At 38.0% G+C, this 24,327-nt stretch overlaps 2 protein-coding genes across 7 annotated transcripts in view; one reads left to right on the forward strand and one right to left on the reverse strand.

Moving 5' to 3' along the window:
* Nucleotides 1–3: 3 nt before the first annotated feature.
* Nucleotides 4–18,073, reverse strand: LOC126375463 (uncharacterized). Of its 3 annotated transcripts, none has more exons than XM_050022395.1 (15): nt 17,963–18,073; nt 14,412–14,602; nt 6,870–7,051; nt 5,979–6,495; nt 4,994–5,144; nt 4,300–4,447; nt 3,694–3,802; nt 3,247–3,323; nt 2,996–3,093; nt 2,667–2,787; nt 2,214–2,452; nt 1,682–1,873; nt 1,340–1,439; nt 912–1,026; nt 4–548 (listed from the first exon to the last, which is right to left on the reverse strand). In XM_050022395.1, exons 1-15 carry the CDS (start codon nt 18,045–18,047, stop codon nt 387–389), a joined length of 2,487 nt encoding a protein of 828 aa, XP_049878352.1. In that variant the 5' UTR covers nt 18,048–18,073; the 3' UTR covers nt 4–386. The 3 variants fall into 3 exon arrangements, with proteins under 3 accessions (XP_049878352.1, XP_049878353.1, XP_049878351.1); XM_050022396.1 differs by having other exon boundaries at nt 1,340–1,436; nt 4,300–4,450; XM_050022394.1 differs by having other exon boundaries at nt 4,300–4,450.
* Nucleotides 18,074–19,774: 1,701 nt separating this feature from the next.
* Nucleotides 19,775–24,327, forward strand: part of LOC126375450 (homeodomain-interacting protein kinase 2) — a 117,201-nt gene continuing 112,648 nt past the window's right edge. For 3 of the 4 annotated variants that reach the window (XM_050022372.1, XM_050022374.1, XM_050022375.1), the window contains exon 1: nt 19,775–20,112. The gene's annotated coding sequence lies outside the window, so the exon portion shown is untranslated. Of the gene's footprint in view, nt 20,258–24,327 lie in introns of all 4 variants that reach the window. The other variant, XM_050022373.1, reaches the window with a different exon arrangement.

The raw sequence follows: 24,327 nt of genomic DNA on the forward strand, positions 1-24,327 counted from the left end.
AGTTTGTACTTAGACTAACTTACTTGGTATTGGCATCAATTATTATAGACATGATTGAAAGTAATAACAAAAACGATGCAAACAAGAACTTTGAAATAGCTTAACAACATATTATTACACATTTTAAGACAATTCTATTCCTTATAATACCAATATTCTCGTTAACACGAATGATTTATATTTAACTAACAAATATTATTATTATGATATGACATCCAACAACAGATAACATTTTGTTTGCAGCACGAAAAAGAAAGTCATTGTTTTATTGCACAACAATAGTATGTTTATACAGCCTTTTTAAATATCTGCCGTCTTAAAAAAAACTGAAAATGGTTTAATTCCTTTAACATTTTGAACACTTAAATTATCCTTACGGTCTACGACTATGTGTAAGATTTGTGGGCTTGGTCTCTCATACGTTCTATTTCGCTCTTGATGGCAGATATGAGTGGTATAGCTGGGTCTTCAGCCGCCAGTCTACCTTCAGCTAGGATTATAGCTGGATTCACTGCTGGAACAGCAGCGACTGCCATTGTACCTAGAGACTGAAAAAGTGGTGCAAAGAATTAGACTAATAACTGCATCAATAGTGGTACCGATTGTAGCAGATTCGAGTAGACACTGAATTAATTTGATAGTTCAAAAACTAACTAACCCTAACTCTTCTTCTAGGACGGCACTTTTAACTGCCAAATAATTAAGTTTTGTTCGTCAAAATCGACACCACTATTTGACTGTTCCTCTATCGATGGTACGGTACTATTCCTCTGCGTACTTACATCATTGATGATCCTTAAACAAATAAAAAATAAGCTGTTGTACTTTTCTAAGTGCTTGTAAGAGCTTATTACGGTACAGTGGAGATAAAACAAGTGTGGAACTATTCTACCAGCCTTATCGAGACTTACATGTGGAGGCGTGGGCCCCCAGGCGCGAGCGGGGGGCGGCGCCCGGCGCTCCGCTGCCGTCCGCGAGTACGACGTACGAGGCCTCTCTGGGTCTGTGGTGACACTGCCAGCTCTCCTGCACATTCAGAAAAACTGCGGTGAGAATTTTACAGCCAAATACACACACACACACACACACACATATTTATATTACTAATTAATATATTCAAAATAATATTTATATATAAATTAAAAATTCCTTCAAGTAGTAGTACCGTACTACTGGTAAGTATAAAGATTGTTTGTTGGTTGTATTTCATAAGAATAAAAAATAATAATTATGAGAGCAATGCAATGTTCATAGAGATTCATCAAAGTAAGATAAAGTTTAGGCTATTCTTCGTTACTCTACCTATGCATTTTAAATAGTACATTTTTCGGTCACTTACCCGGGCCCCGCCGATTTTCCTCTGACAGTATCTAAGGCAGTATACGGTGATCCAGGAAGTCGGACGTTGTCATTGCGAGCTTGCGTGATGTGATCGCCTTCTTAATATTACAATGAATTAATTACAATGGAGGACCCAAAACACTACCTTGTGGTACTATTGAGATGAATGTAAAGACTATTATTGTTAACACTATTATTTGTTAATTTAGATTATAATACTTTCTTATATTTATAATAAGTAAATAAATATCTGTAAAAAAATATCTTTTACTTAGTTTATTAAAAAAAAAGATTTTTACTATAGGTATAGATACTTTGTCGAAAGCCTTTGAAAACTCACCTCGTTTCTTATCAACACCACTTTGCTTCTCAGTGTCAACAGTGAAAGTGTCGTGCGAGTTGGGAATCGAACCTGCACTGCCGAACAGCGTGAATGCATCATCCATTAACTCGTTGAACCTTTGTCTCATACGGGATGGTCCAGGCTTGTGGGTTGACGTGGTTGACTTAGCTGGACTTGGTGGCTTCGATGCTAAATGCAAAAAGGTTAGATGTAAACCTGTATACCTATAGGTGAGTCGAATATACCACTTTAATTTAATGCACGAATTTCTAATCCTACGTATTATTCAGCCCAATCCCACGACAACAGCATGAAAGTGGGTAGGTATATAAACATACTTAGTCGTCTTGATACTGTCGCTAGACTAATTTTGTGCGTAAGTCAAAGTACTAATCACTAGTACCAATAGAACCAATAGTGTCCACAAGCGTGAGCGCGAATTAGTCCTTAGTGCCATCTCGCTCACTTGCTTCGACAGAGGTGCAACACGAATGTAAATGTAGCATAAAAACAACAAAACTTCACTTACCATCCTTAATCCTTTGACAATGGAGGTCCCAAACCAGCGGCCCTATCACGCCTGGGTCCTTGTCAATGCTTCCGAGCCTCACTAGCTGTGAAGCCATCTGTCTCCGAGGGATCACGTCTTTGCTCTTATCACCAGTTTTTGGCCTCGGGTCTTTAGGGCTGGACACCGGAGAATCAATGTCTAGATGACGGACCGATACTGGTTCTAGGATTCTTGATAACGGTTCCACTATGTTGCCTCTGTAAAAGTTGAGATGGTTCGGTTTTAATGCATTGAGATATATTGATGGAAATATGATATTTGTTTAGTTATCTTACGATGGATGCACCTCTGTGACTATCCCTTTGTGATATAGTCTTGAGCTTATTTTATGTTTTTTTTTTTTTTTTTTCAAATATCTGCTACACGTTTGACTTGTATACTTCCTTCATATTGTTCAAAGTAGTATCTTACCTTGGGAAGGAGTTGACAGAAGGCATTGAAAGATACGAAGTAGGCGTCTGCGGAGCCGACGGCTGACCGCTGTCCGAGCTGTCCAACCCTGCCGCTTCCAGCAGACTGTCCGTCGTACCTACTGCAAATATAGCTGTAATGATTTACCCTTAGGCTTAGATTTTTCCGTACTTAATTTACCTAATAATGGAGGTATAATAGTGGCAAGTTTAACGTCTGTCAAAATGAAGAAATGGCGGCATCTTCATCTCCAAAATCAAACTAGCCTTAGCACCCAAACCACAAGGAACTCTGAATGAAAAGTTACAATATGAATGTAGGGTAAGTACCTCTCTTTTTCTGTGGCATTCTAAGTGCATGAGGCTTTTTCTGCCGACGGCGCAGAGCCGCCGCCACTTCTGATACTCCCGACGAAGATGTGGACGACCTGAGGAGACATTTCTTGATTGAAACAAAACAGAATACGCAGACAAAAGGTACTTAGTTACTCTTGATGTTTTAGCAGTGGAACTGGTCAAATGTGAAGGAGACTCTCTTAGGCTTAGTAGTGAATAGCTACTATGTGTGCGAAGGAACTCACCCAGAACTATTGGCTCTGTATACCGGCAACAAAGTACTGCTAGGTCTCGTTCTACTCGGTGACACCACGCTGATTAACTGGAAAAATGTATTTCGATGAAATTAATGACAACGGGATCAAAAAAATACAGATAGGTCTGGGGCCAAATAAGTTTCTTTAGATACCCAAATTAGAAAAAGGCAAACTCGCCCCTAAGTCGCTATATTGACGCATCATTTATCCAGCGAGTATGCATGAAGTCTTTGATGAGAGTGGAAGAAGCGAAAGTGTTGTGTCAGGATCGTAGTAAGTACAATTCCAGGTCTCTGCCTACCCCTGTGTGATCTTATGTGTATGTAGGTACATAACCAGATAAATGCATGGGAAGCGAGTACTTAGGTAGTAATTACGCCTGCCCCACGCCCTGGTTTTTTCAAGAACATAATGTCTACATTCTAATGGTCATACCTTCCCATCCTTTTCTTCATGAACTTGTTTCAGCTGATTCCTCTCAGCTTCCCTCATCAGCTCGTGCCTGTAAGCTCGGAGAGACTCGGCCGATTTCAATGTTTTCTTTCTGTATATAAATTCATAATACCTCATATTAAAACCCCGAACTAACTATATTACAGCTCACCTTAATAAGGTTCATGAGCGTGAGTAGGTACATATCGATAACCAAACAATCAAACAGTTTCTGTATGTTATGTGGCCGTAGTATGCGCACGTAAATCACGTACGCCTTATTATTTTTGCATATTCTGACATTTTTAGAAAGTAGTCGATGTGGGAAGTAGACATTTTGGGAGTTGTCCTTTCGGGAAGTACCTAGACGTTTTGGGAAAGTGGACAATTTGGGAGAGTGGTCATTTTGGGAGTTGCCGTTTTGGGAAGTAGATCTTTTGGACCTAAAGGCACGTACGTACCTAAGTAATCCAATCCAGACAATAACATTATAAATGGCGTAGCCAATAATGATGCCTGGTTAATTTATCGACGCCTGCGCGATATATGTGCAGCATACTATGGCTGTAGATTCGAACACCATTTCCGATTGGCTATTATTTATCTTACCTGTGAGCGAGACAGAGCAACACGATGAGCGCTAGTATGAGCAGGACGGCGATAGAAGCCCCCACGGCCAGCGCCCACAGCTCAGCCCCGCGGACCCCGGCCCCCGCTGCCGCTTCGCCTTCCAGCCCCTCCGCCGCTTTCAGGTACGCTGCTGGCAATATTAACGCCTTAATTCACCACTTGTCGAGGAACTGACTGGTAACCATCTGCTGGATAATATACTACAGTCGACAATCATTTTATGGACAAGTGATGACACTGTCCTAAAGTTCTCTCGTAAGAAAGACGACAGGAAGCGGCCGCAGTATGGCATCTCTCTTACTTATGGCATATAATTTCTTACATTTCTACACTTTATAATTAATTAAATTCAATATAACCATTAGCGGAATGTGGCGAATGCTGTGATATAACATAAATAGCATACATACGTCCTACTGCTGGGCACAGGCCTCTCAGATTACCGCGGGAGCATACGAGTACTCAGCCACGCTGCTCCACTGAGAGTTGGTGGAAGTGTTTGGGCTAGTAGCCCGCGACCAACGGCTTAATGTGCCTTTCGCAGCACGTCACTTACTTCGGACAATCAGGCAATTCAGCCTGTAATGCCCTAGCCAAAGGTTATCTGTGTAGAAGACTAAAATTGGAGTTTGGTTATTTCTGTACCGGCAGGGTATTCTTTTAAATAACTCACGCTCAGCCTTGGTAGTGACGACGGCTCCCAACTCCTTGGCCACCTCAGCGTCTCTCACTAGCCTCATATCTCTCGCAGCCACCGCCGCAGGCACCGCTCTACCGCCCACCAAAACCACGTACACTATCTGTACACTGCCTGTTTCTGAGTACTGCAAAGAATTATGAATAATGTTATGAACTCTCGTACGGCCAGTAAACATAAGTAACCTCTTGGCCCAAAAGTGCTTTTAAAAAATACTACTACGTACGGAACGGTAACTCTCCGTCCCGCACCAATTCGTATCAGGCGCCGATCTTATCCTGGGTCTTACTTTTAATATAATGTCAGAATATGACTGAATGTGCTGAACCATAACATTTACTTCCATCACTATGTATGACCACATTTACTGCAATAAATTTCATTTCATTTCATGGCCGTAAGCCAGTAAGGCGGAGCTCGCGCGGGCTGTATTTCTTCAGACCAGGATTCTGAGTTAATATCAAGTGGAATTGTTTTCAATTATATTGTACTTTTGCGATGGAAAATTCCACTTGATATTAACTCAGAATAACGAGCTGAATCATCCCTCACAGTATTCGTTACGATGTCACTTACACCCCGTACAAGTACATACAGTAGCCATACTGGGTGGTAGTGACACTAACGAATACCTACTGAGCGCGATGGTTCAGACCATGATTCTGAGTTGATATCAAGTGGAATTTCCTGTCGGTAAATTCATGAAAATTTTAGTGGTTTTATTAATTATTTTCTGTTCCATACTTTAGCTTTTTGATTAATATCAAGTGGAATTTTCCGTCGCAAACTCAGAATCATGGTCTGAAACATCATCCCTCAAAGTTTTCGTTACGATGTCACTAACACCCTGTAAGTATATCTTGCTCTCACTTACGCGTTACGCGACACACGGTAGGAATGAGATTCATTTGTCACTGTCTATATTCTTGGAGAACATTATTAAAATTACACGGTTCTTTACCTCAGTTATGTTCTGAATGTGAACTTCCACAGGTGGTTGCTGTTCTGGCTTGATGATTTCCCTCTTAAACAAGGTCGTCTCGTTACCGGTGTCATCTTCTAGAGGTATATCTATTAGTTCTTCTTTATACTCTTCCATTGTCTCCTTGTCCATAATCTCTCTCTTATGCATGACCACTGTAGGAGTCGCTAGTATCCATGATTCCACTTCTTGTATCAATGTTGGTTTAATTTCTGAATACATTGCCGTTGCATCGATATTATCTATTGGGATCAGGTCAAAATTGTCTGAGTATATTTTTGGTTTTCTTGTGTCATTCGCTACTTTACTAGCAGGAACGGACTCCATAGGAGTGAGTATTGAGCTTTGGATATCTAAGTATCTCAGAGGCGTGTTAGATTTGGGACTTGTGTTGAGATTATTGTCTTTGTTTACTACGAACGAATGCACGTCGTGTTTCTTTCTAGTTGTTGGCGCGTCAAGTGACTTAATGATGCCAAGGTGACGCTCTTGTTGTCTGGAAAATGAATAGAAGGCCCATATACGTATAATGCAAAAACAAAATATAACTTACCTTCTCATCATCCCCCTAGCATTAACCTGTTTCTCACAGGGTCCGCTTACCTAACATTTACTACTTTCCTTACTTTTTCAAATCAGTTGGTGTTTTGTAGTTTACTTACAAAAAGTACACCAAATGGTGCAAAAGTTGGTTTGTGACTTTACATAAACTCACGCCCGTAATCCCTATGGGGTGAGCTGAGCCACAAGTACTAATAAGAAGACAACTGGCAGCCACTTTTGATACGAAGTCCTTGCTTAATATTCATCAGATTACGCATTCCCATTTATAATAACGGAGTTATAAATATCCAAGGTTCGCACACGTACCTTAAGAAAGCCTTCTGGTACAGCCGCGCCAGCTTCAGCTGCAGGCTGTCAGGTGTGGAGCCCTGTATGACTGTGAGCAACCAGTACCGCCTGTCTTCAGGGATCTCGGGCTCCAGACTCCCCGGTATGACAGGCTCGCCGCAGTTCATCACACACTCGCCTGTCGTTTTGTCTGTTACTGCCTGAAAACACGTACATAAGACCATCGGGTCAAATAGGCCACATTGAAGCTATTCATCTTCTTCTTCTATCGTGTGGGTTGTGAGTTGGAGCACAAACCTCATCAACCCTGGTGTCAGGGTTACTATTGAGCCGCCAAAGACCCCTGACATGGCTCATGTAACGACTACTTACTTACATCAGTAAGTAGTTACCGGGACCAACGGCTTAACGTGCCTTCCGGAGCACGGATCATCTTACTTTCGGGCAATCAGGTGATCAGCAATTTATCAAAAAAGTAATATTGCAATTTGACATTGTGCGCATATAAAAGTAATATTGGTGTTTTAGGTGAAGTGCTTTAATGTGGACTTTTTAACACCCCAGGTCTTTTTTCCAATGGTATAGTTATTTTTGATGTGACATATTGTAGTTTTGCCGCATATGGCATTAACTACTTGGCCGGAAATGTTGGGAGAGACTAATGAATTTCATGTTTTATTACGATCCGACACATCAATAGAAATGGGTTTGCCATTGTGGAATTATTTATTAGCGCTTCCATATTTAAATCAATGTAAAAGGTACGTACTTACATACCTAATTTTCGTCGTGGTCAAGCAATGTATACTTATGACCTTTACAGATGTACTTTAGAAGCGTTGCTTCGTGTTTCTCATTTTCCAAGAGCTAACAATTTTCCATCTACTGCGTGTATGGACACGAGTCGTGTGTTAATCGTGTATTGTTCCAATGGGTCAATATTGATAGACCCATTGGAACTTTGACTCAATGAAAGTCCTCGCCGATGCGCGTGGGAAGTTCTAAAGATTTCCCAGGGTTCGGGAGACGTAGGTAACGTAGAAAACTCCTTACAAGTACATACCTACCAGTATTTATTTAGGTAAGAACGTATAAAAACCGCCCGCGCCCACACACCCACGAATTGTCCAAGGCCCTTTGTCGAGGTTTTCTTGCAGCTATTTTTCCTCCGTTATACAGAAGAAGTTGCAGTAGTTTTAGGCGGATCATGAGACATACATACATACATACATAAACTCACGCCCGTTATCCCTAATGGGGTGGGCAGAGCCACAAGTAATCAAAGACAACTTGCAGCCACTGTTGATACGATGTCGTAAGCTGGATATGATGAACCTTATGGTGATAAGGGATCAGCCTATCGCCCATAACATTAGTCCATGAGACGACGGATCATGAGACGTTCGAGAAAAAAATAAACTTATCTACTCATTAAGTATCCTAAATGTAACTAAATCACGTTACGGACAGAGTAACAGACATTTTTGGGTTTGAATTACGTTTCGGAGGTACTTAAGTTATGTGATAAGTCTTAATTGGACTGGTTTGGAAGAGCATTGGAAGGTCAGATAGGTAGTCGCGTCCGAATAAACTGAATCAAATCTTCACATTAAGTAAGCGGACCTTGGGAAAACGGGATATAACGCAAGGTGATGATGAAGTAAACATAACATACCTACATACCCAAGTAGCATCGGTCTGGAGGCTTAAAACAAAATTATCTATTGATAGTCTATTCGTGGTTTATTTCTAGACAAGGGCTTTCTACAGATGGCTTCTATAAAGTATTAGTATTCTTATAGAGTATCTTCACTAATATTTGATTATTTTTAGATAATTTGCTCTATAGAGCACTTATTTTAAGTACATTTCTAGGTATGACGATTATCTTAAGACAATATTATCTATAAGTAATGAATAAAGCCTAGAAGAACCTATTTTCAAGATATTTTATAGATAAGATGGTATATTTTAAGATATAACTTTCTACAAATATTCAATTTTAGCTAGTGGTACTCTTATCTTTGTTTTAGAGAGACACTAAAGTCTAAATAAACTACTTTTATAGATATGTTATAGTTATTCTAAAAATTTGCTAGTGAAACAGTGTTTCCAGTGTTTATTTGCCTAACAATAGCATAACTAAGTGCAATTTTACTAGATCGATTGGCTTTATGCAACGGAGACAGTAAAAAATTAAAGATCACGATCTCATTTTTTGGGGTTCCCAGCTGGTCCTGACGTGAGCGTTCAGCCGATATATTGCCTCATACTCAAGATATAGTTCAAGAGGCTAGAGATTAAATGCTTTGGACCGACTTAGAGGTCTTAGAGGACCTTGGATGTGTCAATTTCTTAGATCGTAATGACATAACATTTTATAATACTAATTATTCATGGATGTGTACAAATTGACGCAGCGCCGAGTATAAAGGTGATCTTTGTGGTGATGCCTTTGAGATGGAGGGGGCTGGTGAAGCGATTTGCCACTTATACCTGTAAGAGGGGTATTAATCTATCCACCAATTTAAATTTAAAACTTATTTGTCAATCATGACTTTTATACAAACAAAAATCGACTTTATTATTACTTCACTGTGATTGTTATTGGTATTTGTAGGGTCGTATGCTGATTGACGGATTGCCATGGACAAACCACCAAACCACCACCATAGACAAAAGAAATGCACAAAAATGAAGTTTAGAAAAAGCGACCTTATTATTACTGCACTGCGGTCACAAATCATTTTAGGGTCGTGTGCTGATTGACGGAATACCACAGGGCCCCCAACTACCTGCGGTCGGCCACCGGCAAGACCGTGCCTCAAATCCCACTACCCTCCAGAGGGAGCTTCCCGGCCTGACGTCGCTTAAGGAACCAAATCGGTTCTAAGCAACACAACTGATACCCTTACATCCCCCAAAGGCACTGGTAGTCCCGCGCACAGACGGAACGCAGCAAGTGGCTTGGCGCCTGGCTCCGGCGGGAGGGTGGTAGCTAACCAGGTGGCGGGGTCTACCACCAGCTAAAAGAGGTGTTATGTTTGGAATTACCCTTAGTCAACTCTTACGACACCCACGGGAAGAGGGGGGCGGCGACAATCGTATTCTTTCTCCGTCGCCGCACGGATAAAAGTGAATTCTATTTTTTTGCAATAGCGAGTTCTATTTTGCAAAATGAATAATATCAGGAGAAAATAACGGACCTGTGTCATCGTCATTATATACCAGTAAAAAAAAAGAAATATGCTAGATTTGAAAAAACTAAAACTCTAGGAATCTCTAATATTGCAAGTAAGTCCAATAATAAAATTCACCTAAGAGGTAGAAAAACGTACAGAACGTCTATCATTAAATTTCTTTATATTTAAATAAAAAAAAATATTAAAATACATACATACATAAACTCACGCCCGTATTCCCTGAAGGGGTAGGCAGAACTGCAAATCAAGAAACTATTTGCAGCCACTTACCTATGATACAAAATCCTAAGGTGGATAATGATGAACACAAAAATTTGAAAAATGTTACAAATGGTAGGTTTATCTATAAAAGAGAATTCAATATCGTTTTGACGCTAATATCACAGGGTTACGCATACGCACGAAGTGTCTCCACGGGAGTTAAAAACAAAGTAACTATGTTTATATACAAGAGGTTATCGTCTGAGCATTTTTGGATAGATGTAATACCACTCATACATTTTATCGCCTTCTTTAAACCATACTAGACTGAATTTAACGAAAGATCTAAATGACTTAAGATTATATTTCGCATTGTTTACAAATAAAAATATTTTACTTTCCCTCGTCAATTAATGCAATCGATTGCTTCTGCACAATTCCATCCATAATTGTTCACAACGTAAAAAATACAGTTCTCTGATGAATGTCTAGAAATACTCCGAGAAGATAAAACAGTATACAAAAATGACAGTTTATAGGCAATCTTAAATCACTCATAAACCTGTTTTTTCTTCGACTAGTAAGTTTAGTATGTAACAAGTACAAATAGTCTTGTCATTATCTAGAGCCATACTACAGATAATTCTTTAGAATGTTTGTTCTAAAGGAATCGATTTTCTAGACAATTTAAACTAGACGCCATTTTTATTGCTTGATATGTTTTTACATTATTATAACGAACTATTTATTCGTGTTTTTATGTATAAACTAGCTTTTGCCCGCGACTTCGTCCGCGTGGCGTGTTATATAAGAGAGAGATCTTTGTGTGTGTGGGAGTGCATACTTATGCAGTTTAGATTTTTTCATAATTTTTTTTTCCCAATAACTCCCATTTTTCAAAATACAGCCAAAAATAAACTTTATATTTACTAAGGTATGCATGCATGCTAGATTGAATCAATTGATTGAATTGATTTTTTTTTAATTGATTGTTCATTGAGTTTTAATTTTAATACACACTTCCTCTCTTCCCTTCAACGTTGCTGTGCCCTACAGGGTCCATGTTTTAGTTCCTATGCCTATGTAACACCCCATTGTACTACATGGAATGCAATAAATAATTTAATTGAATTGAATTGAAAACATCTATCTTACGCGGTTTCGATTTTTTCATACAAATGTTTTTTTCCCGCTTACTCCCGTTTCCGTGGGAATTTTGCAATATCCTGTTGCAACTAAGCTTTAAGTTAACTAAGGTACCTGCATGCCAAATTTCAAGCGTCTAACTTAAGCGGTTTAGATTTTTCATACAAAAGGATTTTCCCGCAAATTTCCGTTTCCGTGGGAATTCCGGGAATTCCTTTCTTAGTGCACCTCTACGGTACCTAAGCTATGTCCCTTCCAAATTTCAAATGCCTACGTTTAGCCGTTCAGGCTATGCGTTGATATGTCAGTCACTGAGTCAGTCAGTTTCTCCTTTTATTTAGATTTGATTTTTTCATACAAATGTTTTTCCCGCTAACTACCGTTCCCGTGGGAATTTTGTAATATCCTGTTGCAACTAAGCTTTAAGTTTACTAAAGTACCTGCATGCCAAATTTCAAACGTCTAACTTGAGTGGTTTAGATTTTTCATACAAAAGGATTTTCCCGCTAATTCCCGTTCCCGTGGGAATTTCGGGAATTCCTTTCTTAGTGCACCTCTACGGTACCTATGGTACCTGCATGCCAAATTTCAAACGTCTAACTTGAGTGGTTTAGATTTTTCATACAAAAGGATTTTCCCGCTAATTCCCGTTTCCGTGAGAATTTCGGGAATTCCTTTCTTAGTACACCTCTACGGCATCTAACGTACCTGCATGACAAATTTCAAACGTCTAACTTGAGTGGTTTAGATTTTTCATACAAAAGGATTTTCCCGCTAATTCCCGTTCTCGTGGGAATTTCGGGAATTCTTTTCTTAGTGCACCTCTACGGTACCTATGGTACCTGCATGCCAAATTTCAAACGTCTAACTTGAGTGGTTTAGATTTTTCATACAAAAAGATTTTCCCGCTAATTCCCGTTCCCGTGGGAATTTCGGGAATTCCTTTCTTAGTGTACCTCTACGGTATTTAAGGTACCTGCATGACAAATTTCAAACGTCTAACTTGAATGGTTTAGATTTTTCATACAAAAGGATTTTCCCGCTAATTCCCGTTCCCGTGGGAATTTCGGGAATTCCTTTCTTAGTGCACCTCTACGGTATTTAAGGTACCTGCGAGCCAAATTTCAAACATCTAACTTGAATGGTTTAGATTTTTCATACAAAAGGATTTTCCCGTTAATTCCCGTTCCCGTGAGAATTTTGGGAATTCCTTTCTTAGTGCACCTCTACGGTACCTATGGTACCTGCATGCCAAATTTCAAACGTCTAACTTGAGTGGTTTAGATTTTTCATACAAAAGGATTTTCCCGCTAATTGCCGTTCCCGTGGGAATTTCGGGAATTCCTTTCTTAGTACATCTCTACGGTATCTAAGGTACCTGCATGACAAATTTCAAACGTCTAACTTGAGTGGTTTAGATTTTTCATACAAAAGGATTTTCCCGCTAATTCCCGTTCTCGTGGGAATTTCGGGAATTCCTTTCTTAGTGCACCTCTACGGTATCTAAGGTATCTGCATGCCAAATTTCAAACGTCTAACTTGAGTGGTTTAGATTTTTCATACAAAAGGATTTTCCGGCTAATTCCCGTTTCCGTGGGAATTTCGGGAATTCCTTTCTTAGTGTACCTCTACGGTATTTAAGGTACCTGCATGCCAAATTTCAAACGTCTAACTTGAGTGGTTTAGATTTTTAATACAAAAGGATTTTCCCGCTAATTCCCGTTCCCGTAGGAATTTCGGGAATTCCTTTCTTAGTGCACCTCTACGGTATCTAAGGTACCTGCATGCAAAATTTCAAACGTCTAACTTGAGCGGTTTAGATTTTTCATACAAAAGGATTTCCCTTCACTACTCTGCTCCTATTGATTGTAGCGTGATGAAAAGTATACTATAACCTGTCCAGGAGTGTGAAGAATAATTGTACCAAGTTTCATTAAAATCCGTCCAGTAGTTTTTGTTTCTATAAGGAACATACAGACAGACAGACAGACAGACAGACAGACAGACAGACAGACAGACAGACAGACAAAAATTTTACTGATTGCATTTTTGGCATCAGTATCGACCACTTATCACCCCCTGATAGTTATTTTGAAAAAATATTTAATGTACAGAATTGACCTCTCTACAGATTTATTATAAGTATAGATTATGTCTAATAAATCATTCTACACGTTTTAAAATACTATATTATGAATGAAATAAATGGTTAAAGCATTTAAATCTAATTTTAAAAATATTATTTTTACAAAATATTTTTTTATTTGGTAAATTATTAATTAAATATTACATTTAAAGGGGGCGCTCTTATTTTAAGAAAGTTTTATACAAATTCCACGAGAGACTTTCATCCGCATTAGGTTTTTCATGTCTAGGTGACAGTATCAACCCGTATAAGCGGTAAATAAATAGGAATTTAGAAATTTGTAACGCCATGTTGTAATATTAACTTTTACTCTTGTGAGATCTGCGCCATTATGAATCGTTGTCTATTTCAAATAAAAATTATCTTAAAGCTGTTAATGTTAAGAAAATTTGGTCTTAAAACTTCACATGCAAAGATTTCTGTTTAGCTCTTAACATTATCTATAGACTATCTACTAGTGCACATTGTGGTCTATAAACAGTTTAGAAAGACTCTAGAAGTACGCCTTTAGACTTTGAAAATGTTCAACTCTTAACTCTATCTATTCGTGCGTTCTTAACTCCTTCTTATGAATAGCTACAAGGTTGTGCCCACTTGGCTAGAGGCTATCTATAAGCGTTCTTGAAGATAACTTGAGGGATACTTTACTCTAGAGGTAGACAATCAAATCGCATTCTATTAGATATCTAATATCCCCTTTTTAGACTCGCCAATGCTACTTAAGCTCACGAGTATATGCCAAAGGGGTAGTCAGAGGTACATCCGTCGCAAGATGAACTGAGTACTCACACCTCATCGAGCTTTCTGTTAGACCAACGTGATAGGTTGACGATGAACATATTAGCATATAAAATCCTAACCCACCTGGGGAGGGTAAGAGTCCAAGTAAACGGTGGCCAGGACTGTGGTGGTCTTCACAATAGGAGTGGAAGGCTCCAAGGGTTCTTCGAGAGGAGGGTCGGGGGGCGGCGGCGGTCCATCGCCCGACCCGGTCCAGAAGAAGTCTTCCAGACGTGGCGTGTGCTCGTGTTGGTCCGGGGATACCATGAGGTACACTGGAATATAGCTTTAATATTATTTTTTGTACAGTAAGTATATAGTAGCGCAGCTCTTAAATAAAGAGAAAGAGAGAAGTATATAATATACCTTATAATACGAAACAATTTTGTCACTAATGATTATGGTGGTATGTAGGTACATAGTTCGGTAGTCACTATTTTATGTACTTATATACAATAACCAAACAATTTTTCAGTGTGTTTAAGGAAAAGCAGAGGAGTCAACATTTTCCAATATTTTCTCTTTGTAAATAGGTACCTATGAGACAAACAAAAAAGCGATTAACTGTAAAATATTGTCAGTACTTACTACTTAAAAGATCGGAGCCATAAAAATGTACCTATATATGGGTCTACATCCAAAACGCAGTACATTGCATGAAAGAACTGAAAACTGTGAAGTTGAAATTCAGCTTCTGTTCGCTTATTTTTTTGCATTCTGCTGTATGCTGTTCTTTCGATGCGGGGTCGGCGGGTCGACAAACATTTCAGGCTGGGTGGCATCGCGTGTGCTCCCGAATAAATCAGTACTTTATTGGCCCTACCTGCAAGCTTTAGTAACCTCTGCTTTTGTGTTTGGTACAAAACTCCAAATTCGGGGATTGGAGTCGCTCACGCTAAGTTTATCCTCGAAACGCCTGGGTTCTACTAGCCGAGCGACACATTTACCAGTAGGTAAACTTCGGCTGTGGTTGGTTACCGCCCTTCAGACTACTTTGCCTCCTGCATGACGTCTGGAGAAGCCGCTAGGGAAGGGAAGTCCAGGCAGTTGTTCCAGTTGTGCCGATCACAGTACCTACTCTGGTGTACCTACGCACTGCTGGGTCGATAATTAATACCTGGCCCCACTGCATTCTCCCTGCCTATTCATTCTTTCTCAATTAAGTACTAGAGCGAATAGGTAAGTGAGTAACAAAACCTACCAACATAGGTCTCGTCTTCAATTACTATCAGATGAGCCTTTTACCAACCAAGTCAGTAAGTACCAAAAATTTTTAAAATCAAAAAAAATTAAAATATTGCATAAGGAAATAGTATGTTGACGAAATCTTACACTTTTCATAATCTACACTGGGAAAGCGTTTAGCTTTTTCTAAACTGAAGTTATTTTAATAAAACTCACCTCTAAAAATCGTTAACGAAAACGTCTATCAGCTAATTTAATCAGCTTGAAAATGGTGTCAAGGTTTTTGCCTTTACATTCAGTATTTTATATGTAAGTAAGTAACCGCTTTTCATTGGTTGTTTAGACCAGCGCCCGTATTGCACCACCCCGTACCAATCGCCATTGTATCAAAAGAAAACGCATTTCCTCCATACATTCCTATAGACGCGGACTGTTTTATAGTATTTTCATACTTCCTCGTTACATGGGGAAATTTGGTAGGCAATTTGGGAATTAGTCGTACTATTTTGATTAGCAACGAATGAATATTGACGATTTGATCACGGAATATCCGGAGTCGACCAAAGTTGCATTGCATATTTTACCTGAAAATTCTGAGCAGCTTTTACTTAATTTCAATTAGTCTTAATTCGTTTATAAATTCGTGATAAAAGCTCTTTCTTTTCACTGTTTGATAGACATATACATATACCTAGACTTACGGAAAGCAAAACGTGCTGATAAGAAAACGATAATTTACCTACCGTTTGAATGGTAATTTACAGAACAGATCCGCACTTCTCATAAATATTGTCACGGATACGAAAATTTTCCTCATTTGATGTCGATAAACATAATCTATTTAATCTATAGGTCTCTACTCTTTACCAGTAAATCCTCTCACGTTCACAGACATTTACCTAACTCCAAAAACATTTTGATCGTGAACTCAAATGTACCCTGGTATGTACAACCATCACGAAAATGTCCCGTCAAAAAAGTACGTCACTCTAGCCAGAAAAACTTGAGGAAAATCAGGAAAACACGACGTCCCAGCACGGGCTGGTACCAAATTGTATATTACCCGCGTCACGAGCCGACGACAGGATTAGCATTCGACATGATTTCGTAAAGGGAGCTTATGAATAGGTACTTACTACTTAATACACGGCAGACATATTTGTCTTCGAGATTACTAATCTATATTTTGTATATTTTAGCTGAATAAATCAGGAATATTTTAGCTGAATAAACAACCCCAATAAATAGGTAGGAACCATTGAGGAACAATGTTTTCCGGTCTGCTGAAAGAGACTTCCACTACTCACAAATAAGCTGAACCTATTTATAAGCTAAGTATATTTGTAAGTATTTACATTATGTCCTGTGTACAATAAACTGTTAGATAAGTAAATAAAATAATTAATCTACTGAGTTTGGATACATCGGATTGACATAAAATATGTCCTTCAGTTAATCACAGACTCAGTTCACCTAACGCGATGGGTACATGAAGTATACTTCATTAGAGGTAGGAGTATGGGGCGTATTCCACCATGCTATTTCGTTGCTGCATTGCAGTGTGGAGGATGCATTTGCTGGTTGCTTAAAGTTGTCTAATGTTGGGGGACGGGGATTAGTTACTATCTATGTAGGTAGTACAAAATGTACACACAGAAACTCAAGCCCGTAATCCTAAATAAGGTGGACAGAACCATAAATATCAGAAGACAACTTGCAGCCATTTTTTGATAAAGGATAATGATCCACCGTATGGTGAAAGTATGATAACGTTCAATTAAGAAGTAGGTATACAGAACAACGTGGGAATTCTGAATTGAAAATCAAAACAGATCTAATAAAAATAGGTTTATAGGCCGATTTGGAGCATACATCCTGTCTGTGACCAGGTTTTGGCCGCGTACGCACAAAGAGGCATATAATAGCGGCACAATGCGGCGGTTTCACGCGGGTGTGTTAGGTATATGCGCAGGAGTTGCCTTTGTCCGGTTGGTCGCCGGAAGTGTGCGCACCCGACCGTGACGCGTGATGAGATGACCCTCTGTGATTGATTATCATAACTGATGATAGTCGACATGATAGAACGCGTCGTCACTTCCGGTTACTATTAGGTAGGTGCACTTAGTGTTGAATGCTCAAATTCCTGCTGTTCTCAATTCCTACCCGCAAAGAATGCAGCGTGATGTTCTGTTTATTATAGTGGATGGTATACATACAATATACCTTATTGCTGTAATTTTGTAATGTAGTATCTTAGTGTTAATTAATTTTACAATATCTATATTATTACAAAATAAATTACAATACTAGCAAGTACCGACTGAGTTCAATGAACTTATATATTATTCAGTGTTGTGGTATATATATCTATGTTTAAAAAGGCTGTTAAATATGAAATGATAAGTCGGTACTTTACTTATCAAGATTGTATATTAAAAAGGTTTACTTACTTCGGTCTTCATTATCGTACTCCGCAGAAATAACACAAAAAACTAAATAACACAGAAAACTGAATACTTTTATTAATTTAAACATGTCTTGGTACTGAAAATATATTCTAAAATATTATTTAATGTGTTAATTTTTGTAATAACTTAATGTTATGGTTCGTTTATAAACACTTAAAAATTGAGACATACCTAATTTTAATTTAAGTTAGTAATAGATTTTCAAAAACAGCGCACATCGAATACAGTTCAATACTTTTAATGTATTCATGTGCACGTAATTCGATGTCTTTTAGTCATTGTGCACCCAACCAACTATCAAAATTGTTCAAATACTACTGTGCATTTTGGATTGTTATTGCGTTGCTTGGCAACAGAATTGAAAAACGCGCGCATGTGACCATAGACTATAATGTCAAAAACGTTTTTCAGGAGATAATTGAACTAATTTCATGCTTTACATATACGACTTAAACATTATTTTAAATATCGCTAAATAACTTAAAAAGGCGAAATAATGCAATATAAATAATTTATCAGATTTATATATATTTTATTGTCCACTATCAGTATTCCCTAAAAAAGACGAAATTATTGTCTATGGCATATATATTTTTAATAGTGTTGTCAAGAAATAAAAATCTACCATTATAGTACTTTTATTACGTTGAACACTGACGCGTTTTTTTTTCAATAGGTGTTCAATCAATCATGTTAGAGAGAGTCAGTTAATGAGGGACTTTCCAGGCTGATTTCACTAATAACAAACATATGCTTTTTTTGGGTATATACGATGACACTTATTAATACACCCAGGCACAACACATCTTCCACCCACACTTATTCTCAATCAAAATAAAGAGAAACAATATTATACTACATTTGATCCAAATGTCAAGCAATAATTATTTTTATATATGCGTCTGCCATTATATACCCGAGTAATAAGAAAATAGGTAATTATGACGTTATATCCGTACAGCGCCATCTGTACTATTTTTGGAGAACGTAGCATGGAAAGTCCCTCATTACAACTAATTAAATCAACAAATTTTATTTTATTCTAATGAATAAAACTCATTACGGTTTATATTTGTGGGTTAATCTGGCTCACATTCATAAGTTCAGTCCAGTTATTTTTCTGACGTGACTTATTGTAGATTTGGCCGGACAAATTCAGTCTAGTGATAGGCTTCTCATCTGTTATTTAATGTAATACCATGGACTTAGCAAACCAACTCTAACTACTAAATGACATCAACCGCAGAGGTGGTTGTGTTTTACCACCGTAGCTGGAGGAACCTCTCTTAGAGGTTCAGCTTCAGCTTCACGACTATATTCCCATCTGGGGTAGACATACCAGAATCTTATAGATAAAAAGTTTCGGTTTCGTATATGGTGATAATATTTTTTCACCAGTTTCGGATACGGATCTCTTTCTTCTTCCTGGCTTAATCATGTTTACTCGGGGGTCGGCCTATCAGCGAGATGCCTATTTGATTCATCCGGGTTATTCATTTATTTTAAAATTAACAGCTGTCAATCATCCGTCTCTTTTTTGGCAGATAACAAAACGACAGGTATAACTTAAAATAAAATTGGGAGGTCTGCAGGAATGAGGGTCATTGACAATCAAATAATGGTGCCTATTCAACATAACCTAATTTTAGTTTGACAGCTTTTAAATTAGTGCGATCCCTTACTTACGATACGTGCAAGAAAGAGATGCACCTAGTTTTAGTCTTATCAAATTAAGTTTACGGTTGGTAGAATTCTTTGAGATTGTTCTGGCAACACCGTTATTTGCTTTCGTACCACTCGCACCATTCGTGATTTCATTCGTGTGAGTGAGTTCGTCGCTTCCGTCCGACGGACTTCGTGCGACGTAGACGGGTGTGTGCGAAAGTATGAAGTGAAATCGTACAGAAAAGTGTGTGAAATGTTTAGTGATAGTTTTTATTGTGTTAAGAATAAAAAATGAGTGCGAACGGATAGCAGAGTTTCGGTACATAACAGTGTACGGTCGCGGCACACGTAACATTTCGTATGAACTGTTTCAAAATGGCTGTGTTTTGAAGGACCCTTTGTCCGCTTTCGTGTGCTTCTTTCAGCATGATAGTGGGATCATACTGTCACAAATTTAACTTGGAGAGGTGAGGAAGGTCCTTGATAAGTTTCAGTGGTTTCCGGGTGTATAAACACTAGTGGAAAAGTACTGGTTCCCGTCGAAGCACGGTGTCGGTTGGTTGCTTTCTACGTGTTTCTACGCAAGCGATACCAAACGCTCACTTACGACGTGTGAGTTTGTTATAACTTTTTTATTTTCTCGTTTATGCTGGGTGGTGGCACGTTGTTCAGTCTCCGCGGTGTGCTGTTATAATTTTAGCTTGGTGTTGATTTCCTCCCGGCTCCCGAGTTGTCATACGAAGTAAACATACGACACGGTTTATATTTAGCGGATTCCTTTCTTATAAAACTCTAATTAGAATCTTATTTTACAATTATCACGTGGTTTGCGGTATTTCACAGTTCATGAAGTTGTTCATGGTGTTTCTGAGATAACATTGATTTCTAATTGGCTTTGTAATTATTGTAGCAAATATTCACAGCCTATTTATTCTTACTGGGAGGATAGAGTCTTGGTCATATGGTGATAATGATAAAACCTTGTCCCAGCACAGTATGTAAGCTGTTATAATTGGTCAGCCATGTATGTTCACATTATAAACAGTCCTTAGTTTCCTGTGTTGACTAGTTGCTTTCATAATTGTCTGGTATTTTATTACTCATTGTAGCTATTAATGCAAGGAATGTGCTTGTGAAACTCAGTTATCTGTCTATAAATGTCTCACCCGGTTTTTTATCAACATATTTTTCATTTTAATATTTCACCATTTAATGTTTATGGAAGAATAAGTGTTATTGTTAAGTAGTCATTAGCATGTCTTAACTACATCACATATTCATGTAGGTACTGTGCATAAGAAATAGTAAAAATATTGTTGTTTGCTAGGTACGTTATGGGTGTTTATTTTGAGATTAATATATTTTTATTAATGTATCTATTAGTAATTTTAGGTTATACATCAGCAACACAATATTATAATGTGTTACACCGAATTTTTACATGTTGCAATAACACACACAAATTATTACAGAAAATTATACACTAAATTTTCAATTTTGAGATATTTCTTTTAACAATACATAAATAGCCTATAAGTCCCACTGCTGTATACAGGTCTCCCTTTAATCAACCAAAGGAAGTTTGGGGCATAACTAATCCACAACACTTTACTCATAGGTACTTCATATTTACAATATTCCTTTTAATTCGATGAATTTATTAGGTTATAATCTATCTAATATGGTCATTGAGTCTTTGAAGACTGGTGTTAAATATTTATAAACAAAGTTCTTGCTTATCTTATAACACTTAAATCTTACTGTATTGCAGAATTTGAAGCCTTTGTGCTCTTATACCTATTTACATTAAGATATTTCTCATCCGACTCAAATAAATTCCTATGCACCACAATTATGGAAATATGTGTTATATGAAATAAATTCGCCATATAAACTTAACATGTAATATTGCAAAAACAATGTTAAAGTGGCTGCTAAGTTGATAATAAGTTCTATTCTGTCCTACAAAAGGCAGTAATCCTGTTATTATTGTTCAATATTAATACTATGTTACCAAGATGAAATAATGTAAAAAAACTTAAGAAAAACAAGCACATAAATAAAATGTGTTACTACAAAAATAGTAAAATATTATTGTCAATTCAGTCATTTTTTGTGATACAAACTAACTTGGTATGCAACATACTAGGAAACAAGGACATTTTTATTATATTGTACATATTATGTATGTATGTTAACATGTTTGTGTTATGATTGTTCTGTTGATAATATTGTATGGCGTCACGATGTTTTAAGTATTTTCTGTGCGTTGCCTTCTCTTTACAAGTTAAGAAAATGCATTCTTTTTGGCAAAGGTCGCCGCGGCCAGGGCCACCGCTAGGCAAGTCGTGAAATGTCGTGTGCACCGTTACTCCAGTCACTGGGATGTAAGTTTCACAGTGTAACGGCAACCGAGAAGTATTGTAGGTATTGTTCTGCGCTCACGCACGTCGTCGCAAGCGCCGTGACTTTAGACGTGAAACTAAATCTTTTGTTAGTTGTCTGTGCACGTTTTGGGAGAAATCTATTTTGAGACAACTTTTTTGGTGTAGATTGGTCAAGACTGGACGAGGACACTAGAAATCTATTTCGTAAAAAATATAGCAACCGGACTTTTTGATATCGATTCAAAATCATTTAGAGCGCCAGCTTTAGTATATATTTTTTAATTATTTAATTAATTTACATAGCGCTACAGTACTACTTACGCGTGTATCTTTTTTTTTTGCTTTAGGAATATTTATGGCCGCTAGACAGGCGTACTATGTTCGGTATTTGCATACTTAACGCTGTCTAAACGCTATAATTAGATTGTATATAAATACAGGCTTCTTGAACTTCTTTAACGCGTACACATCAAAGGTTACAAAAGAAAAACTTAGTAGGTATATCAGCAACCCAGTGCAAACATGACCGACTTTCGCGCTTTTAATACATTACACTGCGCATTTACTTAGAACATTGCAATTTATTACCTAAGGAATTTACTACTCTGCAAACTGGGTTTTGCTTCGGGAATCTCATTTTTTATACATTGTTATTTAAATATTTCTGGCGACTGTACAAACACACTGTGGATTGATTGTTTTTTTGTCGCCATACACTACTGTTTAAAGTATGTTATATCCGTAGAATATAATAGTTCTTCTCTTCTTTCGTGTGGGTTGTGAGGTTGAGTACCATCCTCATCAACCCTGCTGTCAGGGTAACTATTGAGCCGCCAAAGGCCCCTGACATGGCTCATGTAACGACTACATACTCACATCAGTAAGTAGAAAAAAAAATAGTTGATACACACATTAAAGTCACTTCAATTGTAGGTAGGTATAATGACGAAATCAATTCAGACTTTTTCCGCGGTCTATCGCTTAGAAATACAAAAGCAATTCGTGTAGCGTTACACAACCAAGCTTTGCATTCTAGGTTTCTATCCGAGAAAGTGTGCTGATCTGCGTCACTAGTTATTATTCTTCTTGACAACCATCTCATTCCTCCATCACGTTTGACAACGCGGACCGATCCGCAATTTGCCCTGGGTAATTACTTAAACTCGTGTCGACGTGTACTCGTCTATTTTTGTCAGGTAATTACATCTTTTTGTGAACTAGAACTGATGATTTATTACGTGCGAAACGACTTTCCGAAACTAATTCTCGTTCAAGACTAACTTTGTTATAATGTAGTAACTTTTTAATTAGGTTCTATTACGATGCGTTGAGATCTACCGCGGTGTATCAAATAACTGGAAGACTTCAGAGGAATCCAAACATTAACGTGCCATCTCCCTTGAGAGAGTCGTGATACGATGCTCGGAATTCATGCAAATCGCATTGTAACACAATGCTTTAAAACCTTATCTATCTGTTTAAAAACTAACCATCAATGAGAGACTTTCCAGGCTCAACATCATCAATTTAAGAGCCACGCTCTTGTCGGTGTAGCATTTTCAATTCCAGTCTATCAAAGGCCAATTCCTTGACTTCCCTATAAGACGCGATGTTAACCTTTTCTTTGATCTGTTCCATGTAAGCTCTTCTTGGTCTTCCCCTTCCTCTCTTTCCTTCTAGCTTTCCTTCACTCCAAAAATAATATTCTATGGTGTTGTCGAGATTTACCGTGATAATTTCCTATTTTCTCATTACTCGGGTAGATAATTATTAAAAATACAATGTGAAGGCAGAAGCATATAAAAATAATTGTTTCTTCATATTTGGATCACATTGTGTATAGAATGTTGCTACCTATATTGCTTCTCTTTATTTTGATTAGAATAATAATGGGTGGAAGATGTAATTATGCCTGGGTGTAATAAAAATCATTTATACCCAAAAACATGCATATTATAAGATTAAACGAAGAAAAGTCTGTACACCGCCATCTATATTGTTTTTGAGAAACATAGCCTGGAAAGTCCCTTATTCAATAACAATTATGTGCATTTAACTTGCAAGAAACCGGGTTGGTTCCAATTGAGTCCCCAATGGCACATGTCCGGTGCCGGTCACCCACACAGTTTGGCGTTTAGAAAGTGGGTGGAATGGTTTTATAGCGCCAGTACCAGGTTTCGGAGGTCGGTCTCCGCGCCATTGTTCTCTATCCACAATAGGATTATAGGATGCTATTTTCACTTCCGCCACGCATGGGGATTTAGCGCGGAAACCGTCTATAACACACCTATGCCT

Source organism: Pectinophora gossypiella, chromosome 19 (assembly GCF_024362695.1).
Source record: "Pectinophora gossypiella chromosome 19, ilPecGoss1.1, whole genome shotgun sequence".
NCBI classification, from domain to species: domain Eukaryota; kingdom Metazoa; phylum Arthropoda; class Insecta; order Lepidoptera; family Gelechiidae; genus Pectinophora; species Pectinophora gossypiella.